This window comes from Fukomys damarensis, unplaced genomic scaffold (assembly GCF_012274545.1).
Source record: "Fukomys damarensis isolate Sample0158 unplaced genomic scaffold, DMR_v1.0_HiC HiC_scaffold_4, whole genome shotgun sequence".
In the NCBI taxonomy this organism is placed as follows: Eukaryota; Metazoa; Chordata; class Mammalia; order Rodentia; family Bathyergidae; genus Fukomys; species Fukomys damarensis.
Genome location: NW_022900916.1, coordinates 11,938,595 through 11,958,437, shown reverse-complemented (window position 1 = coordinate 11,958,437; position 19,843 = coordinate 11,938,595). Strand labels below are relative to the sequence as shown.

Here is a 19,843-nt window from a genome sequence, read left to right as displayed (position 1 = left end):
GGGGTCAAGGCTGGACCTGGGGCAACGGCAGGGGAAGCGACAGCAGCTGCATTCCCCATCTGGACCTGGCCGGGTTGATTTGGAAGGTATTTAAAACAGACAGGCTGTGGGCTAATGCCGAGGGTCCCCCTGCTTATTTCTCCTCCTAGCTGCCTGACCACTGGGAAAAAGCTGTCATCACAGTGCAGCGGCCGGGGAGGATTCCAACTAGCAGCCGATGTGGTAACACCGTTCCCGATGACGACAACCAGGTGGTGTCCTTGTCACCAGGCTCCAGGTCAGTGGGGCAGTGGTCTGCAGCTCGGCAGAACTCTTAACGCACATCCTCGCTCTGCCAGCGTCTTGCGAGTCGTTGGGTTACCATTTCGGAGTCCCAGCTCCGCAACTGACTCTTCCTTTGGGGTTGGCACCGTGCGGTTTTCATTTCATGGATGCTTTGTGGCTGACTCTTTGCCGTTGCTCTCCTCTCCTGTTACGGGGCAGGTACGTTGTGCTTCCTCGTCCGGTGTGCTTCGAGAAGGGCCTGAACTACACGGTGCGGCTGGAGCTGCCCCAGTACACCTCCTCGGACAGCGACGTGGAGAGCCCCTACACCCTCATCGACTCGGTGAGTGCAGGCACAGCGCGCCCGGCCGCCTCCCTGGGGCGTTCACGGAGACAGAGCAGCCGCCGAGATCCTCTCTCTTGCCCCATTACTCTGCTTATAAAATTGCACCCTCTGGACAGAACTTACTCAAATCGCCTCCCTGCAAAAATGAGAATATATCTCAAAATACTCTGGAGCTGTGTAAAGTATATCTAAGCTTTTTTCTGGTCAGGACACTCAAGAATGGAAAGGGACGCCCTTCCGTGAGTGACTTTTCTCTGTCCAAGACGCCGAGCAGTACGGGGGTTCCCTTGCTGACGATGTGGGTCCGGCTGTGCTTTCTGTCCCTCCACAGCTCGTGCTCATGCCGTATTGCAAGTCCCTGGACATCTTCACCGTGGGCGGCTCAGGAGACGGGGTGGTCACCAACAGTGCCTGGGAAACCTTCCAGCGGTACCGGTGCCTGGAGAACAGCAGGAGTGTGGTGAAGACGCCAATGACGGACGTGTGCAGGGGCATCATCTTTAGCATCTCAGCCCTGATACACCAGGCCGGCCTGGGTAGGTATCTCCCACTCTCTGCTGTCCTCCGCACCCCGAGGAGCAGGGCAGCGTGTGCCCTGTGCATCTGTGCTGGGGAGCATGAAGGAGATTGTGACTCCACTAGTCTTCCTTTATATTTTTAAAATAATATTTCAGCGAATATATGCAAATAACAGGTGACTAGGGAAGAGACTACATCTCTTCTGGAGCTTGTCCAGAAAGATGCATGTTCTTCTTTGTGAAAGGTCAGGCCAGCTCCAAAAGGTAAGCGGGCTTTGGTTTAATGTTTTGTGCATTTGAGCTTAGGAGGCGAGGGGAGAAGACCTCCTGCCTAGGAAATCTGCTTTGACCTGCCAAGTCTTTCCCTGTTTCTTCTCTGTCCCTCAGTACAGGGCTGATTTTGTTTTGAACTTGAATTCTGAAGAAGCAAAGTAGTAAAGGAGCAAGGCTTGGGGGAACCGAGGACCAGCCTGGAGACAGGGTGATGGGCTCTCATGTCATGGCTTCCGGTGTCTCTTCCCCTGCAGCTTGTGAGTGTGACCCTCAGGGCTCCTTGAGTTCCGTGTGTGACCCCAGTGGAGGCCAGTGTCAGTGCCGGCCGAATGTGGTTGGAAGAACCTGCGACAGGTGTGCGCCCGGAACCTTTGGCTTTGGGCCCAGCGGATGTAAACGTAGGTGCATCAGAAGCCCTGTAACATTCAGATGGACGGGAAAGCTGGGGTAGCTTCCAGAGGCACTGCGGCAGCCGCGAGCTGATCACAGGAGCCCCTGAGCTCTCTGACAGAAGACATGGGTGCTCACAAAAGGGCCGTGCCCTGTGTAACGAGTCTCTCACGGGCTTTCCGGGTGGCTGTTTCTGCAGCTTGTGACTGCCATCTGCAAGGCTCTGTCAGTGCCGCCTGCGACACGAATACCGGCCAGTGCCACTGTTTCCCGGGGGTGTACACTCGGCAGTGTGACCGATGTTTACCTGGCTACTGGGGCTTTCCAAGTTGCCAGCCCTGCCAGTGCAACGGGCATGCTGAAGACTGCGACCCTGCAACAGGGGAGTGCTTGAGATGCCAGGACTACACCATGGGGCCCAACTGTGAGAGGTAGGTGAGTGCGGGCGCGGTACTGCCCTCTAGAGGGAAGAGAGTGACATGGTCTTTGGCTGAGACAAACATGGCAGACAAACCACAGCATTAATCGCTGTTGGCTCCAAAGGGCTCGCTTATTTCTGCCTCGCTCGGTATTGTCTAGGAATTCATTCATTCATGCGGTGCATGTGCAGTTTATGCAGCCTTGCCCCACCCTGCTCTGCTGTTGGTGCTGTGCCCGAGAGCAAAACCACCGTGGATCTGCCTATTGCAGTCACCCCACAGTTCACAACAGGTCTGCACAGAGATCTTATCTCTGTGGGCACAGTTTGGCCTCTGATGAGAGTTGTGAAATGCTAATGCTGAATTCGGATCAAAGCAGACACTAGCTCCCAATGGGATTAATCATTTTAAATAGCTTTGTTTTTCAAAATGTTTTATGAACTACAGTTTCCAGGAGACATAAAATGTGCACAAGTAGAGCTGGTTTCCAGTTAGAAAATTGTTAGTTCAGTAATTATTATGGGTGGAAAGCCCTGCACCAGGCAGATAGTAAGAACAGGGTGCAGAATGTGTCAGCCCAGGGATGAAAACAAAACAGCCCATATGAAAAAGTACACTCTCACTTACCCTGTTCGTCACTACTTGGGAAATGCAGATTTAAAACCTGCTTTTGGGATCACTACTCAGCCTTTTGGCTAATATCAAGTGTAAAACCTGCTTTTGGTGAAGAAAGTCTCCACTTAAAAAAAAATTTATTCTTTTTTTTAAAGTTATTATTGTACTAGGGATTGAACACAGAGGGCCTTCACAGTAAGCTACATCCCCAGCCATATTTTTTTTTTTAGTTTGAGATATAGTCTCACTGAGTTGCCCAGGCTAGGCTGAAGCTTGTGTGATACTCCTGCCTCAGCCTCCTTGAGTACTTGTATTACAAGGATGCACCACCACACCAGTAATAGTCTCTACTTTTCCACATCCATAAATTCTCTCTCCTAATATCTATCCCTCCTCTCTACATGGGATTTTATTCCAAAAAGCCACTTGGAAAATTTTGCTTAGTACCAGAGTTGCTCATCAGATGGAAGAGAAGCTGTTAGTGAAAACTGAATAAATAAGGCACCAAGTTCACCTAAGGCACCAAGATGCTCATGAAGCCTCGCATGCTGGCCCACTCCTGTAATCCCAGCACTCGGGAAGCTGAGGCAGGAGGATCACTGTGAGTTCGAGCAGCCTGGATTAATATCTATCCCTCCTCTCTACATGGGATTTTATTCCAAAAAGCCACTTGGAAAATTTTGCTTAGTACCAGAGTTGCTCATCAGATGGAAGAGAAGCTGTTAGTGAAAACTGAATAAATAAGGCACCAAGTTCACCTAAGGCACCAAGATGCTCATGAAGCCTCGCATGCTGGCCCACTCCTGTAATCCCAGCACTCGGGAAGCTGAGGCAGGAGGATCACTGTGAGTTCGAGACCAGCCTGGATTACACAGTGAGTTCTAGGTCAGTCTCAACTACATAGTGAGACCCTGTCTCAAAAAAAGAAAGGTGTTCATGAAGCAAGCACGTGGCTCTTGGCTTGATGCTAGAGTGGTTTTCAGGAAGGTAGAGGACCTGGTGACTTCTCCTGTGAATCATAGTCATCACTTACAACCGCAGAAGTGAGGGCTAAACAGAAAGCAGGACACAGCCCCACAAGAATGGGGGGGGATTAGTACATGAGTGTCACCTTTTGTTTTTGGCTCCATGTTTACCTTTGATGATGCGTCAGAGTTGGTATGAGAAAGAGACAGAGGAAGTCAGATTAACAAGGAGGGAGAAAGGTAGGGAGCAGAGGGGTTTGTGTACCGTGCCAGTCCGCAGTGAGACACCTGCCACCTGCCATGGGTCTGGAAGAAAATCCTGTGAGACTGGCTCTGGGTTTTATTTGTAAAAGGTTTTGATTTCTTGCAGGAAAGTGGGAAAGGATGTGGGAGAAGGTAAGATTTTTAGCCATAGGTTTGGATGATAACACATTGTTAAAGTGTTTGGAGCTCCTTCCTCGTTCCGTATCATCAAAGTTTCAGCCCCAGTAATTTAAAAAGAAACTCTACACTCGGATCTTTCCTGACGGGAGGCAGGAAATGGATACTCCATATGCATCACAATGCTTCTGGTTGTACTTTACCTAGAAAGGCTCATAGAGACTTGCTCAGAAACACTGTACAGAATTACTGTGTCACTGGATTTCCCCAGCACGCAACTAGGGAACTTGATCTTTTATTATTTTTGCATCTAATTAAATGCATGATAAATTTCCTCTGAATGCCTTTCTTCTATTTCTTTATCCTTCCCCTCATTAAAAAAAAAAAATGCTACCTCTGACTACAAAAACAAAACCATGGGCCGGGGATTTAGCTCAACGGTTCGGTGGCCTGCCTCGCAAGTGCAAGGACCCGAGTTCGATCCCCGGTACCACAAAAAACAAAAACGTGAAAAACACTGAATTGGAAACCCTCAAGCCTGAGTTCCGGACTCGGCTGTGTAGCCGTGGACGAGTCACCATGGTCACTTCTGTACGTACAACAATGAGGGTGGACTGATGTCTCCAAAGCTCTCCCATGGTCTCACGTTATAGATATTTTTTAAAGTAACCTAGCAGCATTTATCTTGAGGATAGCAATGTGGCCTATAAAAGAATTCCTCGCTGAAGATCAGGAGGCTGAGTCGAAATCTTGGCTCAATGACTAAGCTTAGAGATGGGTGAGCTCTGCACTGTCGCTCACGCCCCCACGGGTCACTAACCTAGCAAGGGAGGGTCCCAGAGCTCTTGGCTTTGGCCGTTAATAAATAACATCTCTCGTTCCAAGTCCGGCACCACCTGACCCATGGACTCGGGGCCACACAGCTGCAGAACACTGCCAGCAGTGTGGTGACTCGTAAGAGCTGCATCGAAGGACGCGGCTTCAGACCTGTGCCTGCTGTGGGCTTGCTAACATGTTCTCCCTCCCGGGTGCAGAGCCCACCCCCGCAAGCCGCGCCCACAGAGACAGCCGCCTAAGGCAAAGGGGAAGCAGAGCCTAACGCTCGCTCCGGTTGGCAACCACTGGTGGCAGTGGGGTGTCCACAGGAGTTGTGTCGCTTCCTCTGGGCGCAGAGTCTGCGGCCCTGCACATGTGCGTGCGGTGATCCTGCAAGTGTGAGCCCATGTTCTCTGTGACCTGTCACATTGGAAACTGGGGGAAGGACCCCAGTCATCTTTTTTTCCAGGGGATTTAGATTGGAGCCAAAGTTGGAGAAGCATTTTCCTCCCGTGGAAAGTCCTCCACGCAACAGCAGGAGGAATGGAGGAGAATGTTCCCAAGCAGAGTGGAGTTTCTAAGTTTCTTGGAACAGAGTTCAAATGACCCCTGCTCATGGCTCACACGTTTGTGATGGATGCAGGTGCTTGGCTGGTTACTATGGCGACCCCATCATTGGGTCCGGAGACCACTGCCGCCCTTGTCCTTGCCCTGACGGTCCCAACAGTGGGCGCCAGTTTGCCGGGAGCTGTTACCAGGATCCGGTCACTCTACAGCTTGCTTGTGTTTGTGAGCCCGGGTATATCGGTAAGCTGTGCAGACTTTCAGAGGGGAAGGGTTGTCTTTATTTCATTATTTATGAGAAAAAGATGAAAGGTGATCTGGTTAAATTCACTTTTGCATTCCTTTTTGCCCACTTCGGCAGCACATAAGATTGTATGTTCCTTAGTTAAAAGGTAAGGGAGCTGGCACAGAGAGTAGTCGGTTCTTATCTGTCTGATAGAGCTAGTGCAGGATTGCAGGATCATTTAAATCCACGCAGGGCTGGGGATTTAGCTCAGTGGTTCCACTGACTGCCTCATAAGCGCAAGGACCCAAGTTTGATCCCCGGTACCAGAAAAAAAACAAAACAAAACAAAACCATGCAGAACCCTGTGGGACATTTTTCTTTTCTTAAACAGTAGGAAGATTAATCGTTATTTCTCCCTTCTTTTATCTAACTTCTAGCAAAAGTATCTTAATGCAGTGAAGTGGGTAGAAAGAAGAAAATTCAGGGAGTTGCCAAAGCTGAATGTGTTCTCCACAGTTCATTAGAGTCACGTTATCTTGCAGCACTAGGTGAATTCAGCTAGATAGGCGCCCTTGTGTTTCATCCCTGAAGCTGCTGGTTCAAATACCAACTATACATAAACATAGTCAGCAAGGACTTTTTGCCTGTGCGCTCAGGGTTTCTTAGGGGAACTGAAGGATCCCATTTTCCAGTTGCTCTTTTCAGTTCTTATAACCCTGGGGCTAGGAATCTTAACCTCAGGCTGCCTTTGATATGTTCCATTGTTCTATAGCCCCCGTACTTCAGAGGCCTAAGACTCTCACTGTCTTTGACCTTCTGTGGTGGCGAAATACTTGTCCCCTTCACCACGGACAGCCGGGCATTAGCCAGTTAGTCAAGCTGAGTGTCTTGTGCTTGGTTTTCCTACTCCACAGGCTCCAGATGTGATGAGTGTGCCCCAGGGTTCTTCGGCAACCCCTCCGATGTCGGGGGGTCATGTCAGCCCTGCCAGTGCCACCACAACATTGACATGAGCGACCCAGAGGCCTGCGACAAGAAGACCGGAAGGTGCCTGAAGTGCCTGCACCACACGGAGGGGGGCCGGTGCCAGCTTTGCCGGTCTGGGTACTACGGTGACGCCCTCCAGCAGGACTGCAGAAGTAAGATGCATTCACTTTGCCAGCTCCAAAGAATGATTTCTGTCTACCTCTTTTTTCCCCCCATACTGGGGTTTGAACCCAGGGTCTTCATGCTGAGCTACATCCCCAACGGTGACTCTTAAATTTAAAAAAATTTTTTTTTTTTTTTTTAGACAGGGTCTTGCTAAATTACTAAGTTGGTCAGGCTGTGCTTGAACTTAAAAGTTTCCTTCCTCAGCCTCTCAGAGTGCTGGGAATCACAGAACATGAAGCACCAGGCCCAGCTTCCAACTTCCTCTTCATCAAGACAGGATTTTATTCTTCATCTATTATTTCACATGGGAACACACATGTTCAGCTGGGGGGCACAGTAAAATTGCACGTTCAATGACAGATGAGACTGAATTGTCTTTCGCCCTTCTATTCTCACTTTCTGGCAAGACTGAAGTCTCGTGGTATGGTTCAGTTTTCCCAGGAAAAACTGATTGTCACTGTGATAAATTCCATGCAGTAGTGGACCCAAGTGCTCTGCCCAGAACCTGCTGATTCAACGGGACTTGGAGGACCCTCGCAGGCTGGGCTTTCTGACTTCACTGAGAGCTGGTCCTCCTAGCCTAAGGAAGAGAAAGAAGTAAAACCTCTGAGTGGTTCCCCAGACCTTAGTATTTCTCTCTTATCAAGTGATCAGCTGCATTTTTTTTTTTTTTTTTTTTTTTTGCTGCTGCTACCAGGCCCCCGTTTTTGTTGGGGACCAGTGGGACCAGATTCCTTAAAGCCTTGCTGTCTTACAGGGCTTCTCCTGGCTGCTTCTGATACCCCCACTGCCTCTGGTTCCCACCAGGAGTTTGAAACCACTGAGTATTGAAGTTCCTAGTGGCATATTTTAAATTTCCAGTTAAATCTTCACTTTGAACATGATTCATATTTAGCGCATCGAATCTGTACCTCTAGAAAATACATGTGGCAAAATTGTCATGTACACTGTGTGAATATATCATCTGCCCAAGAGTATTTTACAGAAGCTTCTGGAGAACAGTAATTTGAGATTTGTTTAAATGTTATTTCCTTCCCTACTTGTACGTCCAGATGGAGACTGGGAGAGGGAGCCTGGCCGTCCAGGCGGAGCTCACCTCTGTACCCCTGACCTCACCTTCTCTTTCAGAGTGTGTCTGCAACGTCCTGGGCACCGTGCAGGGGCGCTGTAACAGCTCTGACTGCCAGTGCGACCCGGCTGCTGGCCAGTGCGTGTGTCTTCCCAACGTGATCGGGAAGAACTGTGACCGCTGTGCACCCAACACCTGGCAGCTGGCCAGCGGGACCGGGTGCGAACCGTGCAACTGCAACGCTGAGCGAGCCTTCGGGCCGTCTTGCAATGAGGTGAGGGGAGCCGAGCCCCAGGGACAGCCCCGTGGTAGCCTCACTCCAGTTGGAGAAAAGCCCAACATGGCACAAAGCTTGGCAAACGCAGTACGGCCTGGCTCTCAGCCCTCTCCAAGCCCCACTCGGCCGGGGTGATGACATCGTGCCCAGAGTCCCCTCTGCCTCAGGGTAGTGCCCAGCGCAAGTGGGAGCAGCCACAGAGTGGACAAGGCGGTGACAACAGTGGAAGTTTCTCTTCCTTACTTGGCCCTGGATTCCAACTTCCTTCTTAGCTACTTGGCATGGAGGTTACCCCATAGTAGTCCCCAGCACGTAGACAGCTGACACTTTCCAAGGTGACTTGCTCCCTACGCCAGTAGGGGGATACCGAGGTGGCCTAGGGTTGGCGTGGCTGTAGGAGGCCGACAGTGAAGAAAGGTGGACATAAATAAGTCCATGCTGTGGACCTTTCCAACCCTGTCCCGGGGCAGCAGTGAGGAGGTGCTGGCCAGGACCTCAGTGTCCGAGATGGAGGAGGGAAGGAGGGTCCCTGTCCCCAGACCCAGCATCTGGGGGAAAGAGGAAAGCCACCTGAGCCCGTGTGTTTTGGCCGCAGTTCACAGGGCAGTGCCAGTGCATGCCGGGGTTTGGAGGCCGCACCTGCAGCGAGTGCCAGGAGCTCTTCTGGGGAGACCCCAACGTGGAGTGCAGAGGTGAGGCTTGACGGTGGGTGGCACGGCGCGGGGCTTCGAGGGCCTTTTGTAACTCAGAAGTGCAGTTCTGAGGAAAATATTAATTTCGTGAATGATACAGTGATGTGTGCTCAGTGTTTGCTGAAAGGTCTAATCCAGCCTTGGGTGTGAGGAGTGAAAAGCAGGCTGCTCCTCCGGCCCACACCAGGGCGCGTTTGGCTCTGCACACCCACACACATCCGCGCTGCAAATGCACGCAGAGTGCTTCTGAAAATGAGTATAAGCAAAATGGGAACATATGGACCGTACATTCCTTCAAGGTGATTCTGTATTTTGTGATCAGCTTCCCGATAGCTTGTGCAAGAGACTCCTAGTTTTCCAGAGAGATCCTTTGATGCCGGTGGAGCTAGAAGAGCAGGGAGGGCGAACCTTTTAGAGAAGAGAGGCCAAACCCACTTATCAATCTCAGAGGGCCAACACTGCAGTTAAACCTGAATACTGAGGTTTTGGTTTAGAAAAAAACACTCACACATTAACATCTCTTATCTGAAAAGAAAAATAACACGCGTGCTGTAGGTTCACCACCATTACCACAGACCCTGCCAACAGTTGCATGGATTCAGTGTCTGCACCAGCAAGGACTGGGGGCACCAGAGTCTCGGTAGAAAATGGAAAATGAGGTTGGCATTCCAAGTGAGTTCAATGTGAATTAAAGCCAGATTTTCATGTAGGCTGGGAGAAACTTGACAGTTTCTCTTTTCTTTTCCTTCTTTCTCTCTCCTTTTTTGCAGTACTAGAGATTGAGCCCAAGGCTTCTGTATTAAGCTACATTCTCAGCCCTTCTCGTTTTTCATTTGAGACAGGGTCTTACTAAGGTGTTAAATTGCCCAGGCTGGGCTCTAACTCGAGGTCCCCTTGCCTCAGCCTCCCATACTGCTGGAATTGCAGGCATGTGCCAACGCACCCAGTTGACATTTTCTTAAGAACAAAAAAAATTATTAAAATATGTGATTCATAATTTTTATGCTGTTGCAAGTTTTTTGAAACCGACAAATATTTTTTTCAGATCTTCAAGTAAAATCATACATGACAAAGATTTAATAAGCTCTTTTAACCGTGTTGTCTTGTTCTACTGTTCCTGCTCCTGCTCTGTTTTCTCTGTTTTTTGTTTATAAGTGAATATTTTTGATACTCTTAGGTTTTTTTCTTCATATGTTCCCTGTTGGACTTTAAATTTTAAAAATGACCTTTTCTTCTCTTGGAGACAGCAGGAAAAAATAACAGATCTTCAAGTGAGCAACTCATTTGGTATCTCCTATAAAAGGTCAGAAACCAGAAACTATTTTCTTTAACAGCAGGAAACCATCCTGCAGGGCCAGACCAGGACTGCACAGGATTTTGGTGGAGGCTGAGCCGTAGGTACAGGTCTGTTTCCCATGGGGCTATTTGCTGGGTCAGGAACGAACAGCGTTTCGTTCAGATGTTGGTGGTCACTGAGGTCTGACTCACATCTGTCAGAAGACCCCTGGCCCTAAGAGTCTTCCTAAAACCTTCACTGTCTTCCTGGGCCCTGATCACTATTGCTTTAACTCCTCAGTTTTCTAATGGCCTTGGGCTGGATTTTTCTCTAGATAAAGACTTTGTCTCTGGCTGCTGATTCTATCTGCACGTGTCATTGGCAAAATAGCCTTGGCTGCCAGAGTTCTGTGACCCTTCGCTCCAGTCAGCTTCCTTAGCTTGAAAAGCCTCCCACAGGGAGCAGAGTCAATCCGAGAATTGTCTGCGCAGTGCCTATCACCCCTTACCCTCTTGTCTTTTCTTTAAACTTTTCCCTCTAATTTTGCCAGAGAAATTGTGGTTTAACCACCCCTCTGCCCCCAGACTTGTTTGGGTCAGGAGTTGGATCTTGTTTAAGAAATCGTGAAGGGTGAGATTTATAGCATTGATGTCCACCGATTTCTTTATTCGTTTTATGTAAAAGTCAGCCCATTATGTACAAAAGCAGTAATCGTGAAGAACAGACACATACAAAACAAAAGCTTAAGTATTCTCAAGGAAACGCGGTTTGTATAAGGAAGATGTATTGAAACTGGACATGTACACTCCGTCCATTCCTCCCTGTAGCCTTTACCTCCCTGCCTGAGGCAATGGCTGGAGGGTGCTAGGGGCCAGGCAGGGCACAGCCAACCGGAGTTAGATGTTTCCTCAGGGCGCCTGCACTCGCAGTGCGGAGCTCACACCCACTCCCACCCCAGCACGCGCTTCCTCGGTATGAAGCTTCCCAGTCCTCTGTGTTTTTATGTAAATATCATACACACATAATTTTGAAACTAAATGTATGCAGAATTTGTTTTCTACACTTAATCCCAGAGCCAGGCATGGTGTACCTGCCTGCAATACCAGTTACTCTGAAAGCTGAGGTTAGAAGGCTGCAAGTTGAAAACCAGCCGGGGCAATGTAGTCACTGCCTCCTAGATAGAGAGACAGAAAGATAGATAGATAGATAGATAGATAGATAGATAGATAGATAGATAGATAGATAGAAAGAAAGAAAGAAGCCAGGCTTGGTGGTGAACTCCTGTAAGTAATCCTAGCACTCTGGAAGCTGAGGCAGAAGGATCTCTTCAAGTTTGAGGCTAGCTTCAGCTATATTGTGAGTTAAAGAACAGCCTGAACTACTTATCAAGACCTTGTCTCTCAGTAGATATCTAGTTAGGAAGAAAGACAGAAAAGAGCTGGGCATGTTGCTCAGTGCAAACGCCCCATGTTGTGTCCCCAGTGCTGCCAACTAAGAAGGGAAGATCTTTCATGTTCCTGCCCGTCGCGTTACAGTCAGACTTCACATCCATTCAGCCCACCCCCAGGCAGTAAAAGGTTGGTTACCAGCCCTTTGGCAATATAAGCTTATCTAAGAATGTTTGCTCGTGGGAAAACACTCCAACCAGTATTTTCTGGCTCTAGATCTAAGGGTGTCAGTCTTGCCTTCCTACTAAATTATGTCATTTTTCCAAACTTACCTTTGGTCTCTTTTAAAATGCCAACCAGAAACCCCTTTTCCCCAAAGTGTTAAAATGTAGAGCTAAGGTACCTGACTGAGTTGCTAACTTTAGCAATTCGAAGTTATACAGTGTGGCATCTATTTGAATGCTACAGTCTACAGTGTCTCCTTTGTGTTCACAGGAGCTGAGCTGATTTAGGGCATTTCTTATTTGGGAGAAGAAAACATTTGAGTTTATGCTATGATGGGTCAGTTGATATAGGCCAGGGCTGGTGAATCTATGGCACACATGTTATTTTTCTTTGAAGACAAAAGATGTTAATGTATGAGTTGTTTTTTCTAAATCAAAGTCTCAGTTTTCATGTTTAACTGCAGTGTTGGCACTTTGCAATAAATAAGTGGGTTTGGGCTGTCTTTTCTCAAAGGTCCGCCATCTCTCTGGTGCAGGAGCCAAGGATGATAAAAGTCCATTAAGTGGCAAGAGCTTAAAGCAGACTCTCAGACAAGAAAGTATTGGACCCCAATATCTTCGATACCCTGCAGAGAAAGCTGGTCACCTACAAGGCATGGGTGGGGGGGAGACTGAAAATCAACTTAACCATGGCGGGGTTCTGTGTGCCCAGCAGCACCCTCGAAATTAGAGACCAGGACTTGAAGGGCTGATTCCAAAGATCAGCAAGGACAAGAAGTGACTTCCCAAATTAGATGTGACTACGGGAAAAGAACATACACTCCTTTCTTGAATTATGTAATTAATTGCCAAGTATATTTTCAGTTGAAATGGTTTGTTGGAGAACACAAATTTAGACTTGCTGGTGCCATGTAACAGACAGTATGCTTATAGAAAGACTTAGGTCATGGCTAAGTATTCTTCTTATGGAAAAAATATGTAGTTCTTCAAAAGACAAATGAGTAGAGCCTCCAACTTGCGATTCCTTGAATGTTCCTATTGTCCACGCGGGTTGGGGCTCTTGGCTGATCACGCCAAGTCCGAACAAGCCCTCCACTGTGCTGTGACACGGAGGGCCTGGGGCTCTGCATTGTGTCCTTCAGAAGTCAAAGGGTCGCACTGTGTCCCTCAGAAGTCAAAGGGTCACACGAGGAATCTTTCTGTTGATTCATAGATAGCAGAAGGGAGGGTACAGTTTCCATCGCAGGCCCCTGGCTCTCAGCAAAGACCAGCGTCTCTAAACCCAGGGGTGGCCAGAGCTGTGGGGCAAAGGTGAGAGGCTCTTTGTAGTGGATGTTTCCAAACTCTGCTTGTTCCTCATTATTTCTCTTGTAGAAGAACATGGTTTGTTCCTGGCCCACGCATTCATCTTTAGAATGCCTGTATTGTTTCTTCAGGTTGGGATTTCTTCCACCATCACCTACAGTTTTCTCTGTTTCCTTTGTGGTTCAGGAAACCAGCCTTGATCTGAGTCTTTCGAGAACCATGGACTGTGTTGGCAGGAGGGTGAAGTCTTATTTTGTGTAGGCCTGGAAGCAGAGCCTGTGTCCCCATAAGTGGAGAGCCCAGAGGTGGATGCGCTACACACGGGCCTCATCCTGCCCACCGCCAGTGCTGGGAAAAAAGTTTTGCACCCATTTGTTCCCAGGTCACCTGGAGCTGCTTTAGTGCTGCAGAGCCAGGGCTGAGTAGTCACAGCAGGGACAGAGTAGTCAGCAAAGCCTGAAATCCTTCCTCTTCGGGTCTTCTCTGAAAAGTTTGGAACCCCTGGGCTCTACAGCAGCCCATTTCTGCAGATGAAATCACAGTCATTTTCTCCACCTTTCATTACAAATTTAAAATTATAGAGGCCAAAAGGAGAAAGGGTAGGAGGAAATGTCAGAACAAAGAAAACCACATGTAAAAGATACTGAGGATTTAAGTTTTCCTTGCGCTTAGGGAAATAGAAATGTCCAGGTTGCCATCCACTGACCTGCTAGCCTGAGGCAGACTGGGGGACCCGTGTGACTTGAATTCGGGGCCACGGCATTAGATTCCCCAGTACTGGCTCTTAGGATGCAGGACTTTCCCTGCGCCAATGCAGGCTGAAGTTCCTGCAGGAAGACAGGTCGTCAGCCCAACACTGGCTGGTGATCGGCACACAGCAGGAGTGGGGATGGCTCATGTCTGAGCTGGAAGTCTGACAAGCTCTGGGGAAATGCAGCACAGAAATTGAGGTAACAGGCGAAGAGGAGTAGCAGATGGCCTGGGACAGTCTTTTCAGGTTTCAGACGAGGGCAAGATCAGTGATAACTGGAATCATCGGGGAAGGTTTCACAGAAACTTACCCCTGGTGGCGATTTATAGTGGATCTGCTCTGTGCAGCACTTTTAGGCATATTCTATACACACGAAGTTTTGTCCTTGCAGCAGCCTATGGGGATTTGCCTGATCCCTCTCTCAGCTGACCGCCCTCACACCCAGGTTAATACATCACATAAGAGGAGAGCTGGGATCTGAGGCCAAGCCTGTGTGGCCCAGGGTCCCTGCTGTGACATAGGCCTGCTGGCTTCTGTTGACAGCTGGTACTGAGTGCAAATTACTCTCCCAGCCAGAGGACACACAGCGGAAGGCCATGGAAAATACTCCCAGCAAACAGCCTTAGAGTCAGAGGGAGCCTTGGTCTCATCAGATTGCCAGGCCACCGAGGGTGCTTTGTCCAGTGGGCACAGGAAATTGAGAGGAGAGGGAAGCAGCTAAGACAAGCGGGGAAGTTAGTTCTGCTGAAATAAGGGGACATAGAATCTACCCCATTGTGACACTGATTTGATAATGTTTTCCTCTGGCCACCAGTGTCATTTAAATTAGGGCAGTATTCTTCATGTACTTACCTGTTAGGATCATGTTTGAGACAAGAGAACTTGCCAAACGTAAGGGAATCATGACTACAGAGCAATGCATTACACGTGAAAATGAAGCCTTATGGTCCATTGAAACGATTATCCTCACAATTTGTTCCTTTGAAGTATCAAGGGACAACTTTAGCTGTATACACTTTTTTTTTCCCCGAAGAAAATTTTTGATTCTCTGCCAAGTTGTCCCACTTGGAGAAGAGAGGGGAAAGCCCAGTAGATTTGTGAGCTGCAGCCACCACCGCTGGCTTACAGTTGCTAGACCCTGGTGGGTGTAAGGCAGCTGCAGAATGGACTTATAGTGTCCACGAGGCTTTAAATGGTCAGGAGTGCGGCCCTGTGAGTGTGGAGTTTCACGAGAACATCCTGGGGCAAAGCTCTGTTTACAAGCTCAGGAATGGCCTTCTGGTTTTCATCTGCCGGGGACCCCAGAGAAGCCACTGGGGAAGCTCCGTAGGCAGGGGAGGACATGCCTGTCTGAGAGGTGTTGGCAGTTTCGGTTGTTTTGTGCCCTTCCTGAGAGGGTTCAGGACTGGCTTTTGCATGCTGATGCACTTCTCAGCTGGGGAAGAGAATGCGGGTTAGCTCTCTGAACTGGTGGTGGCTGTCTTCTGGGAGCGCTGGAGCTTGGGGGGCCCAGACTAAACCCCCGTAAGGAGAGTGGGCTCCTCGGGCTCTTGACTCCATAGGTGGACGGGTGTTTTCTTCTCAAAGATGCTTGTGACGAGAGCAATATGTGCCTTTACCAATGAATTACATGAAAAATTATCGAGGAAATGAAAAATATTGCAATGTATGCATGCATCCATTACCTAGTAATGAACCCAGTGAAGAAAAGTCCTATATAGGACTGAACTAAGTCATACCTCTGAGTGATCTACGGGAAATAAACTTACAGCCTTATGGCACCTGCCTCAGTAAGTGAGCCCCCACAAGGCGGTTCCAGGGGCCATTTCCTGCAGGGCAGGAACCCTCAAGTGGCCACCTTTGTTATGGGTGTTTCCATCCCCCCACTTACATAGGTCTATAACCCACATTTGTGAATTTCCAAAAACCAAGATTCTGCTCCACCTCTACCCTTCAAAGGGTGAGAAACACACACAACACAAACTCGTGTACATAGAAGGTAGAAACAGCTGGGAAAATATCATGGTTAATACGCCTAAAAATCAGATCTACTGACCCTCAACCTCAGTGTCTCCTGGGAACTTGTTACACATGCAAGTTCTTAGCTGGATGTAATGGTGCACACCTGTAATCCCAGCTACTCAGGAGGCTGTGTCAGGAGGATTGCCAGTTCAAGGGCAGCCTAGAATCCTGGGTTCAATCCCCAGTATTGTGTAAATAGAACAAAAGCAAGTTCTTGGACCCTACCCAGACCTGCTGAATCAGAAGATTGGGGTGGTGGGGTGCAGGGAAGCCATCTGTGTTTCACAGTCCCTCCAGGTGATTCTGGCAGAGGTGACCCAGATAAGTGCGCTTTCCTGAAGGCAGCTGAATTTTGCCAAGTGATAGCAGATCTCTTCGTAGACAACATAAACCCTCAGGTATAGCATTGTCTAAGTTCTTCTTTACTTTTTGTTGTTGTTTTGTTTTTTGAGAGAGGGTCTCACTATGTAGTTGAGACTGACCTGGAACTATGTAGGCGAGGCGGGTTTCGAACTCACAGTGATCCTCCTGCCTCAGCCTCCTGAGTGCTGGGATTGCAGGCGTGCGCCACCACACCTGGCCTTTTTTTTTTTTAACTTTTTTTACTTTTTTGTGGGGGGGGGTTGAGACAGAGTCTCACTATGTAGTTGAGACTGACCTGAGTTCTTAATTTCCTCTGAGAAGTGATCCAACACTGCCATTCCCAGGCTGTTGCCCTGGGCTGTGTCACCAGGTATTCCCCTAAGACAAGATCCCATAGGGGTACGACTAGGTAGAAGCAGAGTGAAAGACGTTTTTCCTGAAGAACTACTCTGGGTCTTTAATATGCTGAAATTTGTTCACGAGGAGGATACAGAATCTCCCAGATTTACCTGGGTCGTAGGAATATTTTTTTCAGTGAACACATTGAGCAAATGTATAGGGATGACCAAGTCATCCACAGGCTGCTGGACCACCTTCTGCTTCAGCATGTGTATGGCTTCAAATGACAGGAAAAACAAAACATATATAAAGTGCTGAGAAGGAAATTGTTTTAAAAACTCAAGTTTTAGCTTTAAAATCCTAAGTCCAGTTTTGGGAACCCAAGATACCAAGGAAAATACAGCTTACAGCCACAAAAGTTAAGACTGGAATATTCTAAATCAGAATCTCTAAATAATCATAATAATGTATACTGGCCAATACAAAGAAACCTTAGACCATGAACAGTTGTGTTTTGTTTTGTTTTGATTTTCCAGTAGAAATTGGATCAAAAACCACTCTAGGCAGGGCACCCCCATGTGCTTATAAGAATACTAAAACACCCTTAGGAAGTTTGCTGTAGACTGGATGCACTTTACAGCACTTTAAAATGATTTTATCCTAGAAGCAAGGCTATAAAGTCAGTGAAACTGTTACCCCTTTTCCAGATGTGGAAGCCGTGGCTCGTTTCCCAGAGTCATGTAGCTGGGGCTCAGGAAGGCAGGATTTGCAGGCTTAGTCCACATCTCACGTTCCTAACCCATGCTGCACTCCTCAGCCTTGCTGCTAAGAATCTGGAGCGTCACTGGCTCATGGAGGGAAAGGGAGACGCATGTGACAAGGCAGGATGAGGTGCGGGTCCATGAGGGACGCAGGCCCCTAGCACACTTCTGGGCAGACAGGGCCCAGGTGCTGTGAGCAGCTCTCGGGACTGTCGTTTGCCTGGCTCTAGATGTTCCTTCAGGAAGTCTCGCAGAGGCGAATTACAGCTATTTATCCCCAAATATTTTATAAACACAGTGGAAAAGAGTATGTACCTGCCATGCCTCACTGCAGCTGACATTGCATTCCTAGGAGGGTTATTTTCCTTTGTAGCAGTGCAGAAATGTTCCTTGTGTGCCTGTAAATGAGGTTGGTGCCTTGTTAGGCAAAGACAGTTTAACTCTAAGTACACAGATTCTCTGACTGGCCCTTGTCTTTGAAATGTGTCCATAGTCAAGTTAGGGAAATTGGAGAAAATTCATTTTACGTGCACCTTTTCCTCAGAATGGATTGTTGGCCAGACCTGTGTGCGCAAGCCTTTTGTTATTCAGAGCCTGTATAAATACAGCGGTTGATGAAGTGCTGCTATCTAATTTGGTCACCTGAGATTTGGGACTGGAATGGCATTTTCTTAAGCAGTATTGGCTACAGCTGCCGGCCAGAAATGCTCATATTTTTTTATCCTGTACCAGACATGATTTACTCTGTGGCATTTGGCTCTGCATCAGGTGCCAGCTGCTATATATTGAACCAGTGATAGATTGGGACTTAGGGGCTCTCTAGACCCATGATGTTTTCTGAATGTGTGCTTATTGTGTCGGTGATTATCCAGCGGCTCAAAGCATTTAAACAACTCCTGAAACTTCTTTCAGATTTAATTTTCTTTTGGTCAAGTTCATTGCATTGGCCTCCTAACGATTCACCATCCTATTCCTGCCCAGATAGGGTCAGCTGTGCTAAGCGCAGCTCTCGAGTGCTGTTACCTCCTCAGCTGGTTCTCGAAATCGGGATGCAGCCTGCATTTTCCTTACTGAGATGGTCAGAGGGGAGGCGGCAGGGTTACAGGATGGCTCAGTGGTCAGGGGCACAGACTGAAGGTGTGAGCACCCAGACACGTCCCAACATGGCCTTTTTCCTGCTGTGTGGCTGGGAGCAGTCATGTGATCTCTGCATTTCAATTTCCACATCTGTAAAACAGTGGTGATCATTGCCCTTATACAGGGCTGTTTGTGGTGAGGGTTAAGTGAAATGCCCGTAAAATGTCTGTAATGCCTGGTGCATGGTGGGTGCTCAGTAAATTTTAGCTGTTAGGTTTTAATTACTACTGTTACTGTTAAGGGGTCAACAGTGATTGAAGCCTGTGCCGGTGGGAGCGGTACATTGACGATTGACACCTTCCCATGGCACAGTGGCTCGGGGAAGCAGACCCAGTCACTGAGCTCTTGGTGATCGGCTGACATTGCTGTTTCCCTTCCAGCCTGTGACTGTGACCCCAGGGGCATTGAGACGCCACAGTGTCACCAGTCCACCGGCCAGTGTGTCTGCGTGGAGGGTGTCGAGGGGCCGCGCTGCGACAAGTGCACACGGGGGTACTCGGGGGTCTTCCCCGACTGCACGCCCTGCCACCAGTGCTTTGCCCTCTGGGATGTGATCATTGCCGAGCTGACCAACAGGACCCACAAGTTCCTGGAGAAAGCCAAGGCCCTGAAGATCAGCGGTGTGCTTGGGCCTTACCAGGAGACCGTGGACTCGGTGGAGAAGAAAATCAATGACATAAAAGAGATCCTGGCCCACAGCCCGGCAGCCGAGCCCCTAAAAAACATTGGGAATCTCTTTGAGGAAGCAGAGTAAGTAGTTAGTGGTTGGAGTAACGATAGACAATGTTTTTTTCAACTTTGAAACAGCAAAGCTTTCCTGATACGGTGTTTCTATTAGATGTCTGTAGTCCTGAAAGTGAAAATGGACTCTGGGCCACTTGTTTCCAACAGCCTTGGGTGAGTGGACGTGGGTGTACACTGGGGGCCCAGATGCTGCAGTACCGGAAGTGGGTGTATTTATTCACTGCCCCTCCTCGGTACTGCTGTCAGGGAAGGAAGCACTGCTTTGAGACAGGGGCTCCATCACCGGGTCTCAGCTCTGCCGTGCGCCGGCTTCTGAACGTGGGTCAGGTGCTCACTTCATGGGCCTCTATTTTCTTTCATGTGGAGATGGGGAAAATAGTATTTGCTTTACCCTACCAAGTAACACAAGGATTGATTTATGAAATGAAATGTAATTGCAAGAAAGACACTGTAAATCTAAACTATTGTTACTGTAACTTCTATGATGAGGGAAATTCCATCACCCAATAAGACTTTTTTTCCCCCAAATTATTTTGCTGCTTAGCCATTGGTTCACTAGACCAGTG

General features: G+C 48.4%; 1 protein-coding gene across 1 annotated transcript in view; it reads left to right on the top strand.

The window, feature by feature from the left end:
• Lamb1 (laminin subunit beta 1) overlaps positions 1 to 19,843 on the top strand; it is a 69,404-nt gene that overhangs the window by 35,164 nt on the left and 14,397 nt on the right. Inside the window, exons 15-24 of the mRNA XM_033756803.1 lie at positions 150 to 277; positions 484 to 607; positions 942 to 1,146; positions 1,656 to 1,799; positions 1,991 to 2,222; positions 5,631 to 5,794; positions 6,692 to 6,916; positions 8,058 to 8,272; positions 8,871 to 8,967; positions 18,914 to 19,283. Coding sequence (XP_033612694.1) covers positions 150 to 277; positions 484 to 607; positions 942 to 1,146; positions 1,656 to 1,799; positions 1,991 to 2,222; positions 5,631 to 5,794; positions 6,692 to 6,916; positions 8,058 to 8,272; positions 8,871 to 8,967; positions 18,914 to 19,283 — 1,904 coding nt within the window. The remainder of the gene's footprint in view (positions 1 to 149; positions 278 to 483; positions 608 to 941; positions 1,147 to 1,655; positions 1,800 to 1,990; positions 2,223 to 5,630; positions 5,795 to 6,691; positions 6,917 to 8,057; positions 8,273 to 8,870; positions 8,968 to 18,913; positions 19,284 to 19,843) is intronic.